This window comes from Nicotiana tabacum, chromosome 20 (genome assembly GCF_000715075.1).
Source record: "Nicotiana tabacum cultivar K326 chromosome 20, ASM71507v2, whole genome shotgun sequence".
Classification (NCBI taxonomy): domain Eukaryota; kingdom Viridiplantae; phylum Streptophyta; class Magnoliopsida; order Solanales; family Solanaceae; genus Nicotiana; species Nicotiana tabacum.
The window spans coordinates 150,231,325-150,248,686 of NC_134099.1; the positions used below are offsets into that span (position 1 = coordinate 150,231,325).

General features: G+C 32.9%; 1 protein-coding gene across 1 annotated transcript; it reads left to right on the forward strand.

Moving 5' to 3' along the window:
- The first annotated feature begins 6,840 nt into the window (after nt 1-6,840).
- Nucleotides 6,841-12,905, forward strand: LOC107829348 (uncharacterized). The gene is made up of 6 exons (XM_016656821.2): nt 6,841-7,116; nt 7,323-7,726; nt 8,442-8,795; nt 9,604-9,990; nt 10,995-11,212; nt 11,750-12,905. The coding sequence occupies exons 1-6, from the start codon at nt 6,974-6,976 to the stop codon at nt 11,996-11,998; spliced, it is 1,755 nt and encodes a 584-aa protein (XP_016512307.1). The 5' UTR covers nt 6,841-6,973; the 3' UTR covers nt 11,999-12,905.
- Nucleotides 12,906-17,362: the final 4,457 nt, after the last annotated feature.

Consider the following 17,362-nt stretch of genomic DNA (forward strand, 5'->3'; position numbering starts at 1 on the left):
GAACATTAAATCATGCCCAGCATAACAAATCTGATGAAGAGAGTCGTACCCCCAGAGGAACCGCCGAAAGAAAGCCATGTCCCAAGCGGACCAAGCAAAACGATGAAAATTGGTATTCAGAAAGGCAAAGGGCCAGTGTCATTTCCAAATTCACGGAAGAAAAGCACCGGAGGAAACACAAGCCGACAAGAAAGCAAGGCAACAAGAACAAATTTCAGTCTAGCCTAGCTTCTTGTTTTCTTTTAAGCACGGTGTAACAAGGAGATCGGTAAGCAGTGATAACAGCATGCAACGACAGTAACATTGCAGTCCCACGGTAGTCCCAGCTACCAAAACTTCCCGAACTACATTGACCTGATTCCTGTTTAGCCCAGGATATGTAGGAAACCTCTGAAGCAAAGGTTCGGTCAAATCTTTTTCAAAAAATGCTTCACACGGAGTACTCGGATGGGCAAAAATCGCTCGTTTTATCTTTGCACGAAAACCCTTCGTGTCTTCGGGCAAAGAGGGGCAGCTGTAAGCACGTGATTTTTACCCTATATGAGAATTACTCCCAAAAAATTCAAAATAAAATGATTTTCCTTGGTGTGCAATTTTGTGAGATTTTGTGATATTTTTGGATAATTATTTGTATTTGTCTGTGCATGTTTATTTGTTAAATTAATAATAAAAAAAATATAAAAATATGTCGCATTTTGCATGTAGGATTTAATTCTACAATTGTTAGTAATTAAATTTGTTTTACAAAAAATTAAAAAATTACAAAAATAGGCATCTTTTGCATTTTTAGCATTTAATGTCCAAATATATAATTTTATGCTTAATTATTACTTAATTGTGCGTTAATTGTTATTGGGAGTTAATTTGCGCTTTTATAACTTAATTTAGTTCTTAATAATAATTTAATTACTTTTATAATTTAGTTTTAGAAAATAAAAGAAGAAAAGAGAACAAAAATACAAAGAAAAATCGGATTGGGCCACTTCTTCAAATTTCAACCCCAGGCCCAAACAATTGTCCAACCTTCCCCATGACCCGGTCCACTTCAAACCGGGTCGACCCAGTCCGCCCCATTAACCCAAAGACCCAAACCCCTGTTCATTTTTCATTTTTTGTCCAACACAAAACAAAACCCAAAAACCCTAAAAGACCTAAACCATCCCAAACTACCCGCCCCACTTTTGCTTCTTCTCCTCCAAACTCCAAGCACACAACCATGGCTGCCCTCGACCCCACTCCCTCACGTCCAAACGCCACCAACAAACAGCTCGTCAGCTCCACACACAGCCCGAACGACCACAAGCAGTCCACCATTGTTGCTCCAGTTCGTCACGTCCAAACGACCCCAAGAACCTTAGCTGCTGCTGTTCACGCAGCTGTCTCTGCGTCGTCACTTCATCTTCTTCGTCCTTCGTCAAGCTCGAGCTTGAGCTCGACATCCATGGCTGCCCAGCTCCACCAAGCAATCCGCCATTGCCCTCGTCGACCACTCACTTCCAGGATCCAGCTCCTCTGTCGTCTCTAAGCTTTGCCCTCGTTGACCACTCGCTTCCATGGCATCTGTTTCCACGTCTGCTTCTGCCTTCCACTTCATCTTCTCCGTCCAAACAACTGAACGCACCCCAGCTGCTTCTGTTTCGCGTTGATTGCTGCTACTGTTTCGACGTTACTTCTTAAATTCGTATTCGTCGTCGTTTGTTCGAGCTTTGGTCGAGGCTCGTCAAAACAGTGCCTACATAGTCAAGTTCGTCGTTTGTTTAGTCGTTGTTCGTCGTTTCGATCCGGTTAGTAGATTTTGAGTTTTATTTTTTTCCGTATTTCGTTTTGATATTTCTCGAATCTAAAATCGGTAGATATTTGATTTTTTGTTTTGTTCATGTTCATATGTTTTGTTGAATTAATTTTCAGATTTCAAATGGAAATTTAATTAGTTGTTTCTCATGTTTATTTCATGTTTATTGTTCTTGTTCAGGTAAAAATTTGTTAGTTTAATGTTTGTTAGATTCAAATTGAAATTTAATTGATTATTTCTTCAATTTGTTTTATGTTGTTATGTATTTTTCAGAAATTATTAATGTTATTTGAATCATTTAATCCGTCATGTTTGTTGTTTAAAAATAGATTTAGTTCATGTTCATCTTTGTTTGAAGTTCATTTTTAATCCAGTAATTTAATGTGAGTTTGTGTTTTTGATTTGTTGATTTAGTTTGAATCATGTATTTCGTTGTTTGTATTGTTGTCTCTTTGCTCATCCATTTTTGGTCTAAGTTAACCAGGATTGGTTCCCGATATGGTTAATTTACTTCCATTAGTTTTGAGTTGTGTTGTTCATCGTGTTCATATGATTTGTTGTTGAAGCTTGTTGAGAAATTGGTCATCTTGCCTATATTTTGGTTAAGTTATGATTAATTGATTGTTTAGAACTGATGGGGGTAGTTTGGTAAATTGCATTACATTCAGGGGTAGAATGGTAATTGCAATAAGGTCGGAGGGGTAGTTTGGTGATTGAACATTAATATAATTGTTTATATAGGCATGGGGGACAAAATATAATGGGGTGGAGTTTTGATATAATTGTTTAACATAATGGGGGACAAGACATAATGTAGTGGAGGGAATATTGTATTTGTTTATGTTAGGCATGGGGGACAAATTGTAATGGGTTGGGTTTGTTGTATTTATTTAATGTAGGCATGGGGGACAAGGTTTAAAATAAAGAAAACATTAAATAGTGGGGGCAAAGCATGCCGTGGGGAAATAATTTCGGGTTGGGGATTCAAGACTTGTCTTGCTATATATATATGGTCATTTGACACAAAAAGGGGGGGGACTGGAATCGGAAAAAAGATTTGAGAGAGACTTTTAGGACTTGAACATTAAAAGAAAGATTTTTACACTTGAGAGCTGACAGACTTTTACATTTGAGAGAGAGCTTTTAGACTGAAAAAGAGAAAGACAACTTGAACTTCTACTTGAATAAATTATGTTTGTCTTTTCTCAAGTGTTATTCAAAATCAGTAAACTACTGCATCTTGTATCTGTCTCTCTTCTGCTTTGACTGCGATTGCACTTTGGTATTGCTGATTTTTCAATCCGTTGCGGGGTTATTCTACTGGTTGTTACTGGTTTGCGGTGTTGCTGAACCTGCTGTTGCTGTGTTATTATTGCTGCTGACTTCTCCTTCTTTTGTTCTTGTACTGCCATTTCCAGGTACACATTTGTACACTCTCGGATTGAAGAGAAAAATGAAATATTAATCAGGCTTTGTTCCTGTTGAATCCCTCATGTTTAGATTTGTGTTTGAATATAATTTTCCTTTCTTTGTATAAAAATGTAGTCGATTTATTAATGAGTAATGGTGTTGCATATGTATAACTTCTTCATCTAATAACGTTAGTTTAAATTAATCAAATACTAGTTAATTTGTTTTGATATTATGGTATGTCAATCTCATGTTCTACTATTATTGAATAATAGAATATAGAATGAAAGCAGTTTTTCTTTGTACAAATGCGATCGCAATTTTCCATAACTTAGTAACTAATAAGTTACGTTTTCAGCATGTAATTAATTGAGAAATTTTCTTTTATTTTTAGAGATAAACTTAATAGAAGAAATGTAGTCACTGTAGGTTTATCCTTAAAATAAAATGAGACGAGCCTCGCCAAATAAATCACACATCGCTGGGGCCCTCAATAAATACATAACCATTGCCTAGACTTTGGATTTGGTCGTTTAATGAACCTTCACGGCCCCCTCCTAAAATAACAATACGTTAGTCTCTTTAGGACGCACCTTAATAAATCTTACCTTCTTAAACACGGGTGCACATTTATGTGACCCAAATTCAAATCTCAACGAAGTCGAAATGTGTCTCTAATCACGGGTACATTGATTGTGACGTGGTTCGAGATGCGTGTCCATGACGTTGCAAATTCCTTTCAAAAAATAAGAATGAGATGAGCCTCGCCAAATAAAAATACAAAATTGCGGGGCCCTCAGTAAATATTTGCTTTAAAATTGTTTAGACTTCGGGATGGACCGTTTAGTAAAATTTCACGGCCCTATCCAAAGTAAATGATACGCTAGTTGCTTTAGGCGCGTATTTAATAATGTTATCTTCCTAAACTCGGGTGCACATTTATGTGACCCAAATCCAAATCTCAACAGAGTTGAAATACGCCAACAACCACGGGTGCATTGATGTGACGTGGTTCGAGATGTGTTTCCACGATGTTGCAATTCTTGATAAAAATAACAGTAAATGATAAAAGCGGTTAAAAGTTAAAATTTGCACATAAGTTCATACTTGTATAAAATCAGATAATCAAGCCGAATATGACAGTTGAGCGACCGTGCTAGAACCACGGAACTCGGGAATGCCTAACACCTTCTCCCGAGTTAACATAATTCCTTATCCGGATTTCTGGTACGTAGACTGTAATATGGAGTCATTCTTTTCCTCGATTCGGGATTAAAATTGGTGACTTGGGACACCCTAAATCTCCCAAGTGGCGACTCTGAAATAAACAAACCAATCCCGTTTCGATTGTCCTTTAATTGGAAAAACTCCCTTCACCCCTCTCGGGTGCGGAAAAAGGAGGTGTGACAGCTCTGTCGACTCTACTGGGGTATTCATGAGGTTGTTCTCTCGATATTTTGTACTCTATTTTATATAGTGGATTGCTCATCTCCATCGTGGAGGTAGGTCAATTGACTGAACCACGTTAAATGTTTGTGTCACTTTTGGTATATTTCTCTTTTGTTATCTGATGTATTGTCGTTCAAGGTTTGCTTTGCTAGCTTCCGCATGAAACCTGATTTTTTCGGTCCTAACAAGTGGTATTAGAGCGAGGTTCAAGACAGGTAGTGTTAGTGCGGCACTTGTGTTTGCCTCTTCGTGAAGTTGTTCTCTCGATATTTTGTACTCTATTTTATATAGTGGATTGCTCATCTCCATTGTGGACGTAAGTCAATTGACTGAACAACGTTAAATGTTTGTGTCTCTTTTGTTATATTTCTTTTTTGTTATTTGATGTATCGTCGTTCAAGGTTTGTTTTGCTAGCTTCCGCATGAAACCTGATTTTTTCGGTCCTAACAAGTGGTATCAGAGCGAGGTTCAAGACAGGTAGTGTTAGTGTGTCACTTGTGTTTGCCTATTCGTGAGGTTGTTCTCTCGATATTTTGTACTCTATTTTATATAGTGGATTGCTCATCTCCACCGTGAACGTAGGCCAATTGACAGAACCACGTTAAATGTTTGTGTCTCTTTTGGTAGATTTTTCTTTTGTCATCTGATTTATCGTCATTCAAGTATTGCTTTACTAGCTTCCTCATTACACCTGATTTTTTCGGTCATAACACAAACAAGTACCTACCTAATCATAATTAGAATCCATAATTTTTATTTTTATTTTCAAGTTTTTAAGTGTTTAGCATTTTTTTTTTCTTCTGCCAACAGCCAATTATTCTAACATTTCCATAATTAGAATCCATAATTTTTATTTTTATTTTCAAGTTTTAAAGTGTTTAGTATTTTTTTTACTCTGCCAGAAGACAAGTATTCTAACATTTCTTTTGTAAAGAGCAAGTCAGATGGTCTTTTAGATGCGTGTGGCTTGGTCTGGTCTCTTCTTTTTTATTTTTGTTTTTATTGTGTTTTATTTTATAGGGATGGCTCATTGCTAGTCTTTTCATCTGTCAATTTCTACTTTAACAATTAAATATGAGCCAAAAAACAAGCCTCGTGTAGTTCTTTATATGCGAAAAAGAAATTATTTCATGCAAGGCTGCCTACCTTAAAGATTTTCTTGGAAGCTAGTCAAGACGTCGCCTATCTAATTCTCCATCATCCAATTTACAGAATCTTAATAGCTTTTCTTCTCTTGGTTTTTCAAAAGAAAAAACTAAATAAATAAATTATAGATTCATCTTATAAGGTATGCTTTCTAATAAGGTATGCTACTAAAAGAAAAATGTGATACAGGATATCATATAAAATTGTTTTGTTCATAATATGTGGAGCTAATTACCTAAAAAATAAGACAGAACAACTTGCAATAATATATAATTTTTCATGAATATTGTAAAAATTCATTACAATGCCTAGTATAAATAAGTTAAATTCAAAGAAATAGGACATAACCTAGCTTGGGGGGGGGGGTTAAATGGGCGGTTTGAACTTATTTTGGACATGTTAAAATGGGTTGAGTCAATAAATGAGCGGGTAAACGACCCGTCAAAAGTGACTTATTGGGCTAAGATAAAATGGGTCAAGATGGGCTAAAATTTGGGTCATAATCTAACTCGTCCAACTTTGATCAAGCTTTAATTAATGTGTGTTGTTTTCTTATGAATTGTTCAATTATCAAATAAGATTATTATTTTTTTTGTTATAGTCATATGTAACATAGCAATCAAAAAAGAATTGTTTTAAGGATATTCTAGAAAAATCACACATGAATCAATTTGGGCTAAAAATAAGTCTAACTTTAGATGGGCTAACATGAACTAGGTCCAGATGAAGTGAGTTCAATAAATAAAAAGGTAACTGACCGGCCCAACCTTGGGCGCATTGAGCAAGTTAAATGAATTTGGACTCAAATTGCCACCGGTAGCATAACCACTTGGTTTGGTATCAGATCAAAAAATTGGAAAATTGTGATGATAAGTTACTTTTCTTTTATATTTTGGTGGGAAAAAATGTTGTATGCAATATTTGATAAAGTGGTGTACATAATACTATCACCTAAATAAAGTTAATTACGCGTATTTGATAAAAAAAAAACCTGAGTCTTAAGCATAAGGATATTTAAGTAAAGTCTATATGGAAAAGCAATAGACCAGCTTGACAAACAAAGAATTTTAAAGCAATTAAAGTTTACACCTTTATTTTAGTGCTACTTTGCTCTGCTTTGTGCAAAATCCAGAGACTCAAAAACCTTTGTATCTTCAACCATATAGAAGAAAAAAATGCAATGTTCAGAAGAAACAATTGCTAGTTTGTTCTACAATTTCTCTAGCTCTTTTCTTCTTTTCTTACTCTTCTCCTACTTCACTTCCATTTTACTTACTAAATTCTTCTATTTCCTTGGCGAAAATCCATTTTTCTGGAGGTATTTCTCATTTTTCCTTTTCTCCTAATGTTTTAATTCTTAGTTTACGGGATAAAAAGACAGTTCGGTACACAAAGCATCATGTGTTTACATAGGATCCGGAAAAGATAGTTTACCCTGATGCAAACATCAGTGGTTGATTCCACGGCGCGGAAAGAATTTTGGTTTACATTCTGGCTAAAAAAATTGCGTTTTTTTGTTTGTAGGAATCAAGATGGATATGAATTTGCTGAATTTTCTGATGATGAAGAAATAGAGGAAGAAAATGAGTATTACCATAATAATGCTCATCAGTCAGTGGAGGAAAATAATTTTGTAGCAGACATAATTCGTGGAGCTCAAGAAAATGATCAATTTCCTGATTTTGAGAAAGAAACAGAGGAAACTGGTAGTATTACTGAAGAAGAGTCTATTTATAGCTCAGTGGATTCGGAATCTATTCATTCTGACGATGAAGTGGAAGTCAAAGAAAAGATTCCAAGTAGAGATGATGATTCTGATTCTTGTTGTTATTCTGAAATCAACCAAGTTGGCCCCACCTCATCTCTTCTCAACGAATTGAACACAAATAATGGACTAGACATGATCGATAACAACATCAATAATCATGGTACTAAATCTTACACTAATTAAACTCAATAAGACTTGTTATTTATGTGATGTTGCTTGTGTTTTAGATTTTATTATATTTTGCTAGTTTGTTGTTATTACTGTTTACCTGACTTTTTACACTACTATATTTCTTCGTTATACTGTTATGATTTTGCATGCTTGTTTTGAGTCAAGGATCTATCGGAAATAGAGACGGACCCAGGATTTGAAGGTCGGAATACACTTTTGTATTCAACCAAAATGTGTTTTGTATATAGGGGGTCCACTACTAATATATATCTATTTTCTAAAGACATATATGTATACATAGAATTTTTGCCGAACTTTATGAGTGTCGGTGACCCCTCTTTGTATCTAATAGGTCCGCTTCTAGTCGAAAATAATATCTCTACTTGCACAAAGAAGTAAGGCTACATATTCACTACCCTCGTCAGACCCTACTTGTGAGATTATATTGGGGTTTATTGTTGTTGTTCTTGTTAATAAAACTTGTTATGTTAGTTATGATGAATATTTCAAGCTTCTTGGCTACAACAACGATCCAGTAAAATCTCACTAGTGGAGTATGGGGAGGATATTGTGTACACAGACCTTACCCATACCTCAAAGGAGTAAAGAGGTTGTTTCCGAAAGACCCTCGACTCCAGAATATTTCAAGTTTCTTGGCTAATTAAGGCATATATATTAATTTCTTGATTATGTTGATGTTACAGGAAACTGTTACAGGGAAATCAATAAAGACAAGAAAGTGATGGAGATTAATTTATGTCGAGAGGAAAATATATTTGTTAATGCATCATCATCAAAGTTAGAGAGCAAGAAACTATTTCAATTACAAGAAAAGGAAGAAGAGCATGAAATATTTGGAGATTCTTGTACTGTTGGTTCAACTTCAAAGAGCTCCACTGAATGGAGAAGCTCCATTAAAGACTCAACAACTGAAGATCCATTCTCTTCTTCTTCAAGGAGAAGTTGCCCTAAATGGGAGTCTTATACAATCTTCCAAAAATATGATGAAGAAATGCTGTTTTTTGATAGAATCAGTGCCCAAAAGCTACATGAAACAGGTAATTTTCTGACTTTCATCACTTTCTGGGTTAATTTCATTTATGGTTACTAAACATTACCTAATTATAAAACTATTTTTTGTCGCGTGAAAATAATTAAAATATAGTGTAAAAGAAAGGGCAGCCCGGTGCACTAAGCTCCCGCTATGCAAGGGTCGGACCACATGCAAGGATTTATTGTACGTAGTCTTACCTTGCATTTCTGCAAGAGATTGTTTCCATGACTTGAACCGATGACTTCCTGATTACATGGCAGCGACTTTACCAAAGCTCCCCTTCAATTAAAATCTAGGGTAAATTCGTTAAAAATACAAATGACGGGAAAATATCACAAAAAAATTGGCCCAACTATGACACGACACTCACCATTGAAATGCAAATTAAAGGGTTGGATTTGATATTTTTATAGATGTGAACTGCTTCTATACAGCAATCGTTCTTCTTTTTGGTATCATTTAAATGATCTTTTTCAATTGCGTTACGTTTAAAATATGTAGGCAAAATTTGTACACTGTGAAATTTTTTCCATCTCTTAATTAATGTGGAATTTAAAAAATGACAAAGTGCTGATGTGTCACATGACACGTCATAATCCGGCACTAAACAATTAACCTTCTAGTTATTTAATTTTGAACAATTTACACACACTTTAATTACTTTAATAAAAAATAATAATTTTGTGAGTTTATCGTTATGGTGGATAATGTTCAGCAATTATATATGAAATAATGAACCCTCATTTTCTTTATTTACCACAGTTTGTTTTTTCTTTTTTTGACTAATATTAAAGTAACCAACTCATTTTCAGAATCATTAAGATCAATTCAAGCATGTCCAAGATCAATATCAGATAGGATTGTTCACAAGTTGTCAACAAGGAACAAGAAATCCTCAGATTATCGACACCATAATAATCCATTTCAAGAACTAGAGGCAGCTTATGTAGCTCAGGTATGTTTAGCATGGGAAGCTCTGAGTTGGAACTACAAATATTTCCAACGTATTAGAGCTTCACGTAATAAGGAATCATCAGAACCAGGTTGTCCTGCTTATGTTGCTCAGCAGTTTCAACAATTTCAAGTTCTTTTACAAAGATATGTTGAGAATGAACCCTATGAACATGGGAGGAGACCAGAGATTTATGCTAAGATGAGAGGCTTTGCTCCTAAGTTGCTTCAAGTCCCAGAATATCGAGGTAATTAATAAATACTATGTTTTATATGTTCTTGTTGCTTTTAATTAATTACTCCCTCCGTCACATATTATATCAGTCGTGATTACTAAAAATAATGGCCTCAAATTATTTGTCACTTTAGAAATTCTTTACTCTTAGTAATAATTATCCTTGAAGACTACAAACACCTCAATTTTGGATAACTTTGTTCAAATACCAATGAAGAAAGATTAAATATTAAGACATAAATAAGGGTAAACTAGTCAAAATCCTATTCTAATTATTTTTTCTTAAGAGACATGTATAAGAAAATCATGACAGATAATATGGGATGGAGGGAGTATACGAAATTCCATCTCGAATATGATGGTCAACCGGACTGCGAGTTTGAGTCACCAAGGAAGTAATTAATGTGAAGAGCTCGGTATATATATAGAGAGAGATAGATAGAGTCGGAGTGTTCTTTATCTTGTTGATGCAATTTAATATGTTATACAAGGCTACCTGCTCTTTTTTCAGGTTAATAGTCCCATTTTCATGAGTAGTTACCTATTGTTACTAATCTGATACTGTAAAATAATTATACATTTGTGATCGGTACCTAGAAATTAAACTCGTTTATAATTATAGAATGAAATGGAACCACATATTCACTTTTCACTTTTACTGTAAAAGAATTTTACATTGTGTAGTGTAGGAATTTTGAAAAGGACGTGTGACCTCTGGATATTTTGATGGCTAGGAAAGTCCCCACACAAGGAAGTACCATGGTATTTTGACCAAATTCACCTTTTGTTAAAGATTCATGACCTGGTGCTTTATTAAAATCAGCATTGAGAATATAAGTTTAGGCTATAATTATTTGGTCTCTAAAGTTGAATTAGAGAAATAATCTATTGGTTATTCCTATATATGAGATGGAATATACACTGTGAATCCTTAATTAGATACTATTTCTTAATAGATCCTGTAAACAATCTCGAGATATAATAATCATATTCCTTACTTTATTTAATTTTGATTAGATTCGGAGGAGGATAAGGGTCAAGAAGATTATTGTTCAAGAATATCTTCAGATTCATTTCTCCAGATAATGAAAGAGGCAATCAGAACATTTATGAATTTTCTCAAGGCAGACAAGGAGAATCGTTGCCAAATATTAATGGCAGCTTTCTTTAAAAGAAACAGAAGAGGTTCAGCTGATGCAACTCTCCTCCTCTTATTAAAGAAAGTCAACAAAAAGGCAAGTATCTAAACACTATTTTTGTAATTAATTTTTCTTTGTTCACATTGCTATCATTGAAATTCTTAACTATTTATATTAGAGTTTAAGTTAAGGAATTCATGCAATATAATGAACTTTTTTTCTTTTTACACTACGAGGTTAGTCAAAAGATATCAAAATAAACTTCCTTAAGATGTGAGATTTGTAATTCTGAAAATAAGACATGTTACTTTCTATAACATGCAAAAGTGACCTGGTGTAAAAACTTCTTAAGCTGACGGTGTATATAAGTTAAACTTTTTACAATATTGAGATTTATTTATATATTATAAATACTGTCATTATCTGATAGTGTAAAAGATTTTTACATTGCTAGTTTAATTTTATCGGTCGCAACAGTCACTCACCATGTTTTGCAAGTTACAAAAATGCATACTTGTTATCATGTTACAAAAAGTTGACTTTTAAGATTTTATAATGTAAAATTCTTTTACACTATCAATAAAGCTAAATCCTGTATACATAACATTAATTGTTGAAAAATATGACTTGCAGAAAAAATCAAAGGTGAAAGATCTACGACGATCAGGGAAGTGCATGAGGAATAAAAGAAGGCTAAGAGAAGAGGAAGAAATGGAGATATTGATGTCTTTAATAGACCTAAAATTAGTGTCAAGGGTATTGAGAATGAGTGAAGTGAATGAGGAACAGTTGCATTGGTGTGAAGAAAAGATGAACAAAGTGAGACTTTCTGATAGGAAATTACAAAGAGATTCTTCACCACTTTTCTTTCCAGCACACTGATAAGTACCCCACCAGCCACTAGTTCATTTTACTTTAATGACTAGATCATGAATGTGAAATGCATGAATATGAATATCCTCAATATTCCTTTCCCTAGCATAGCTTTATGTAAATACTACCACAAAAGGACAAAAAAAGAAAGAAAGGGTGTCCCAGAAATAAAAGCAATCTTCGAGCGGTGGAGATAACCTCTTGCAGAGATGTTGAGTAAGGCAGCATACAACAGCTCTTGTGATCTGGCTCTTCCTCGGATATCCTTCGCCTAGACATAGCTTTCTTTAATTAGTACCACAAAAGGACCCAAAAAAAGAAGGGGTGGCCGAGAAATAAAAGCAATATGGGTTGTAAAAATGTAAAGTAAGGTTGTGTACGAATTTTGTGAGTGGCGGAAACTTAGCACCGAGCTACTTTGAATATGGGAGCTTTTGGAAAAGTATGAAAGAGGGAGTTAAAGGGATAGATGACTGATTGTTTTGGAGAAATATATTGACTGTACTGAATAAGGAAAAAGAGAGAAAAACAAAGGGCAAAAAGGAAAGTGGATGAAGATAAAGACAAGGGTACGTAGCTTTAATTTACTACTACTACTACTTTTTAGAGCTTTTAAATAAGGGTTTATCTGAGTTGATTCAAAAGGCAAATTAAAGCTGCGGACCATGCAATGGAATTAAAAAGAAGGTGGAGCGTATGAAGGGATAAGATCCTGATTTGATTTTGGTCCCACTATTTAGAAATTAATTAAACAAATAAACAATAATAGATTTATATTTATAGAGCAATTAGTATATATTTTGATTTTGTATTACCTGTATTCTGTAGTTTAATTAGCTATGAGTCTATGATCAGGAAAAAAAATACACTTTCAAATACTTGGACACATAATTGATGGAGTAATATTTAGTCAACAGATATACGTGTTAATATTCTACTTTTTCTTTTCCATTGCCATGCAATATTATTGTAGACTTTCTTCTTTTAGTTTTTTTTTCCTCCAGAGTGGTTGTATTTTAATTTGGGGTCATATGGGTGAGTTGACCAAATTACAATATGTCGAGTTGATAAACTATGTCATTTTTTATTTTTTTTTGAATAATCCAACCACCCAGGCTTTCACCTCCTGTGGTGTTGGGGGGTTTGGCATTAACCCCTACCTTGTATATATATCATAGAAAACTAGTACAAAGAGGAGGACATAAACCTTACCTCAAGAGCAAAAGAATGGTGGGAATCCATCCATTCAAAAAAGGTCATAGGAGCAGGACAAAGTATAGACAAAATACAAGAGATTATATTTACAACCTGCTCCTACAGATATTCTAATTTTAACTAACAATTAAAGAAGTTGGCCTTATCATACCTAGTTCTAATACTAGGAAGTTGACACTTATCCATAAAGAGAGGACCTTTGGCACTTAATTTTGGGAAGCTCCTGGTAAGTGTAGAAGAACTATGTCATCATTTAGTTCATCTAAAGTTTATTAGCTATAGAATTGAGTTGCTTAAAGGATAACCCATATTTAAGGAACAAATCATTAGCTAAGAAGCCACAATTAATACACGAGTTCGATCGAATTTCAATAGTACGTTCAACAGTTAGTATTTTCTAGTTAGACATTCCTTACTTCCTATAAACCATTTGAAAAAAATAAAACAGAAAGAATTATATCCTTTTTTGAAACCAATTAGTACTTTTTTGTACTCTACTTTTTGACTAAATGATTTGGACCAATAATGTAACTTAAATTTACCCATGCTTTTAATTGGTTCATTTGGTTTACATTTAGAATATGTTTGAAAAGCCGCGGGGAAATTGAAATTAGTATAATTACTATGATAGTAAACACATAGTTGTGTAATTACGACGACTTGTTTGTTTGTCATAATGTAATTACAGTGTAATTAAAAGTTTACTGTTTGGTTGCACAAGTGTAATTATACAATTATATTAAATTTTAAATTAAGTAATTATCAAAACAACCTTTTAACTACACAGTGTAATTGCCACCAATTCTCACCCCCCCCCCTTGAGAATTGAAAGTGTAATTACACTCATCCAATTACAGCTAATTTCATTCTGATCAAGTAATTACTTGGCCAAACAAACATGTCAAACTGTATAATTATACCCAAATTCATTTCCAAGATGACTTTCCAAACAGGCTGTTATTTTAGTCCTTGAATGAATCACTTTCTCAGCCTCTTCAAATTTGGATGAATTGAACGAGTTGCACATTTAAAGATCAAATTTGACACACAAAGTATTATGCTTTAAGTATATGGACCGTCTCTAGTCCTACTAAGTGGCATTTGTTTCAGAGGAAAAAGAGAGGCAAAACTCAATTTTAGCTTGCGGTCCAAATTATTAATATTCTGAATCGTAAAAATATATAAAATTTGTATATTTTTTATGAACCATACATAAATGTATATAGATAAAATATATATATTTTTTGACTATCTATATCTATATCTATCTATATTATTATAAAAGCACGAATACAATATTGGAAGACAAAAATAGCCTTAAAAATTTAAGTTAAGGACAAAATTGTAATCACCTCCAATATGGTATTAAATTTTGGATGAGCTAATACGTAGGATATATGATGAAACCGAATATGGATATGCCACCACACCCTAATCATGAAGCAAATCGAATCCAACTTTGATTAGAAAGGTACATCCATAAAAAGTTTTTTTTTTTAAGAATAAAAATAAAAAAAACTCTTGTGCCAAATCTTCCGAATTTTTAGGAGAAACATTCCTATTCATATTAATCGTACAACTTTTGTTTCTTCTCAGTTTTTAATAATTTGATTCTCTACTAAATTTTTGAAAGCTAAAGTATTACTTCAATGAGATAATCTTTATTGGATAAAATTATACGTTTAGAATTTCACTTGATGCTCAGAATTTTGAAGTTCATTTACAATAATTTTTTTATTTATGTTATCTATAACCTTATAGTGTTGACTAACTTTATGCACCTTTTTAAGCTCATGGTTATTTTAACTTAACATTAATATTAAGCCCAATTTAGTGATTATTACAATTTAATCAGCTGAAACTTTAATATTACTTAAACTTGAGTTTTACAAAAATTACTATATCAAATACAAATAGTTAGGACTACAATACTCAGGATTAGGTCTTCAAAATCAAGTTAGACACTTAAGTTTACTCATACAGGACTTTTTATCTGGAATAAAAGCCTCTTACCGAATCAGATATATATCATAAATATTCTTATGTATTTTTCATGAAACTAAAGATTAGATAAAAATAGAAAATTCCTTTGTCGATCACTCTAGACGTGTAGAGTTACTTGCAATAATAATTAACTATTTATAGCAGTATGATTTTGAAACCTTAATAGAGTAAGTAACATATTATAATAAGTTAGATTGTAAGATTGTAAAATTCTTTTACACTGTTAAAATATATAACTTAACTCATAGTAATTATTTTCATTTTTCATTACTTACGTAAATATATTAAAGTTCTTGCTAATTTATCGATTTTAGTCACTTGAATTAATAATCCAACTAAACTGAAAAACTTATTTGTTTCTTTATTATTTTTTAATGTTAAAAACTTATTTTCCGCACAGGACTTTGTAATATTAATAGCGTGAAGTACATTTCACGTGTCACAAATGTTGATAGATAAACAAACAAGTAATGCTAAATGAACTTTAATTCCTTTTACAAACTAAAATCGGATGCACGTTTAGGTTCATGATTATATAAATACGAATTAAAACTATAAAAGTCAAACCGAAATAATTTTTCCAGAATTACGTCAGTCTAAAAATATTTTTTATATGAGTTATCACAATTGTTCACCAAAAAGATTAGATTAGACCAAAATTTTAAAATAATATCTTATGTTAATACCAAATCAAATGCCCCTAAAGAATAGTATTTTTTTTGTAAGGGAGATAAGAAGCTTTGGATGAATTTTGCTACCAATCAAAGATGGGATGTTAATAAGTCGTTTGTGAAAAAGTAATGAATTCTTAAAACGACTCTCAAGATTAAGTGCTACAAGTATTTTTAAAATTAATAAAAACAAAGACGGTGAACATAAACTTATGAGATTATATTTATGACATCAAACTAAAAAGATCCTACTACCGAATCCTATAAAAGCAAGAATATATTTAATATTTGGTGATTTATTACTTCTCGTTGAGAGAATGAATAATTATAAGAGGTGATGTGACCCTCCTTCCAGAACAATTAATCGTTGAACACATTGGTACTAGCAGTGCTGAAGATTTCTCAATAAGGGAATTCTTAAATATGAATACGTGCATGGATGTCGAGTAAGATGAAAAGTCAATTTTAGTATTTTGTGAATGTGACTATAAATTGTGATATTTCATAATATAGATTAATCAAACTACATATAGTTTGTTAATGAGAATCATGTCCTTACAAGTTCTTGATTGTGGAAGAAGTTAAGCTTTCGGCGGATAAAAAAAAATCTTTGCTTGCATATATATAATACAATAACCATTCACAATCCTATTTGTAAGAGAACTTTAACCTTGAGCTATAGACAATCCTATTTGTAAGAGAACTTTAACCTTGAGCTATAGATGAATCTTCATCCTCAAAATCTCAAATATGTAAATAGAAATAACAGCCATAAGAAATTTTTTATTTTTTGCTTTTTTTGATTGGTAGGACATGACAAGAAAATTTATGATCTACTGAAACGCGTCTAATAAAGAATTACCCACCAATAAACTCATGATGCTCGAAATATGTTCTTAAATTTTTACATGGTAACTCATCTAGCAACATTTTTATGAAACTTTTGGAGAAGTGCCTAAAACCTGAGTTTGCAATGATTTGAGGAACAAAACTTTTTATGATTGAGTTGTTGATTAATTTGCATTCATTCAAATTTAGCTTACAACCTAATTATTCTTTCTAAATTTCTAATGCTTTATACGACATCTTTTGATTCAACACATTTGTTGATCATTAATGGAATAACATCAACTGTGTTTTTATATAATTCTTTCTTCTTCGGTATATTTTCAATTGATATGATATTTAACGTGCAACGCACGTTCATAGAAACTAGTAAAGTTAAGAGCGGTTTTACAATATCATTTTTTCAGGAAAAACTCCGGGTAAATTTTCAGTTTTACAAAAAGTTGAAGAACACTTTTAGATCATTTTTTGCAAGAATATTGATAAGGGGTTTTGACATTGCATAACAACTTAGTTCAATAATTGGCAGAAAATGGCCTATCTTTTAGCATTTGGCACATGTAGCCAAAATTTAACATTATCTTCTCTCTCTTCTAATGGTCCAATCATCACCCTAGGCTTTCATTTCCGTTTTGTT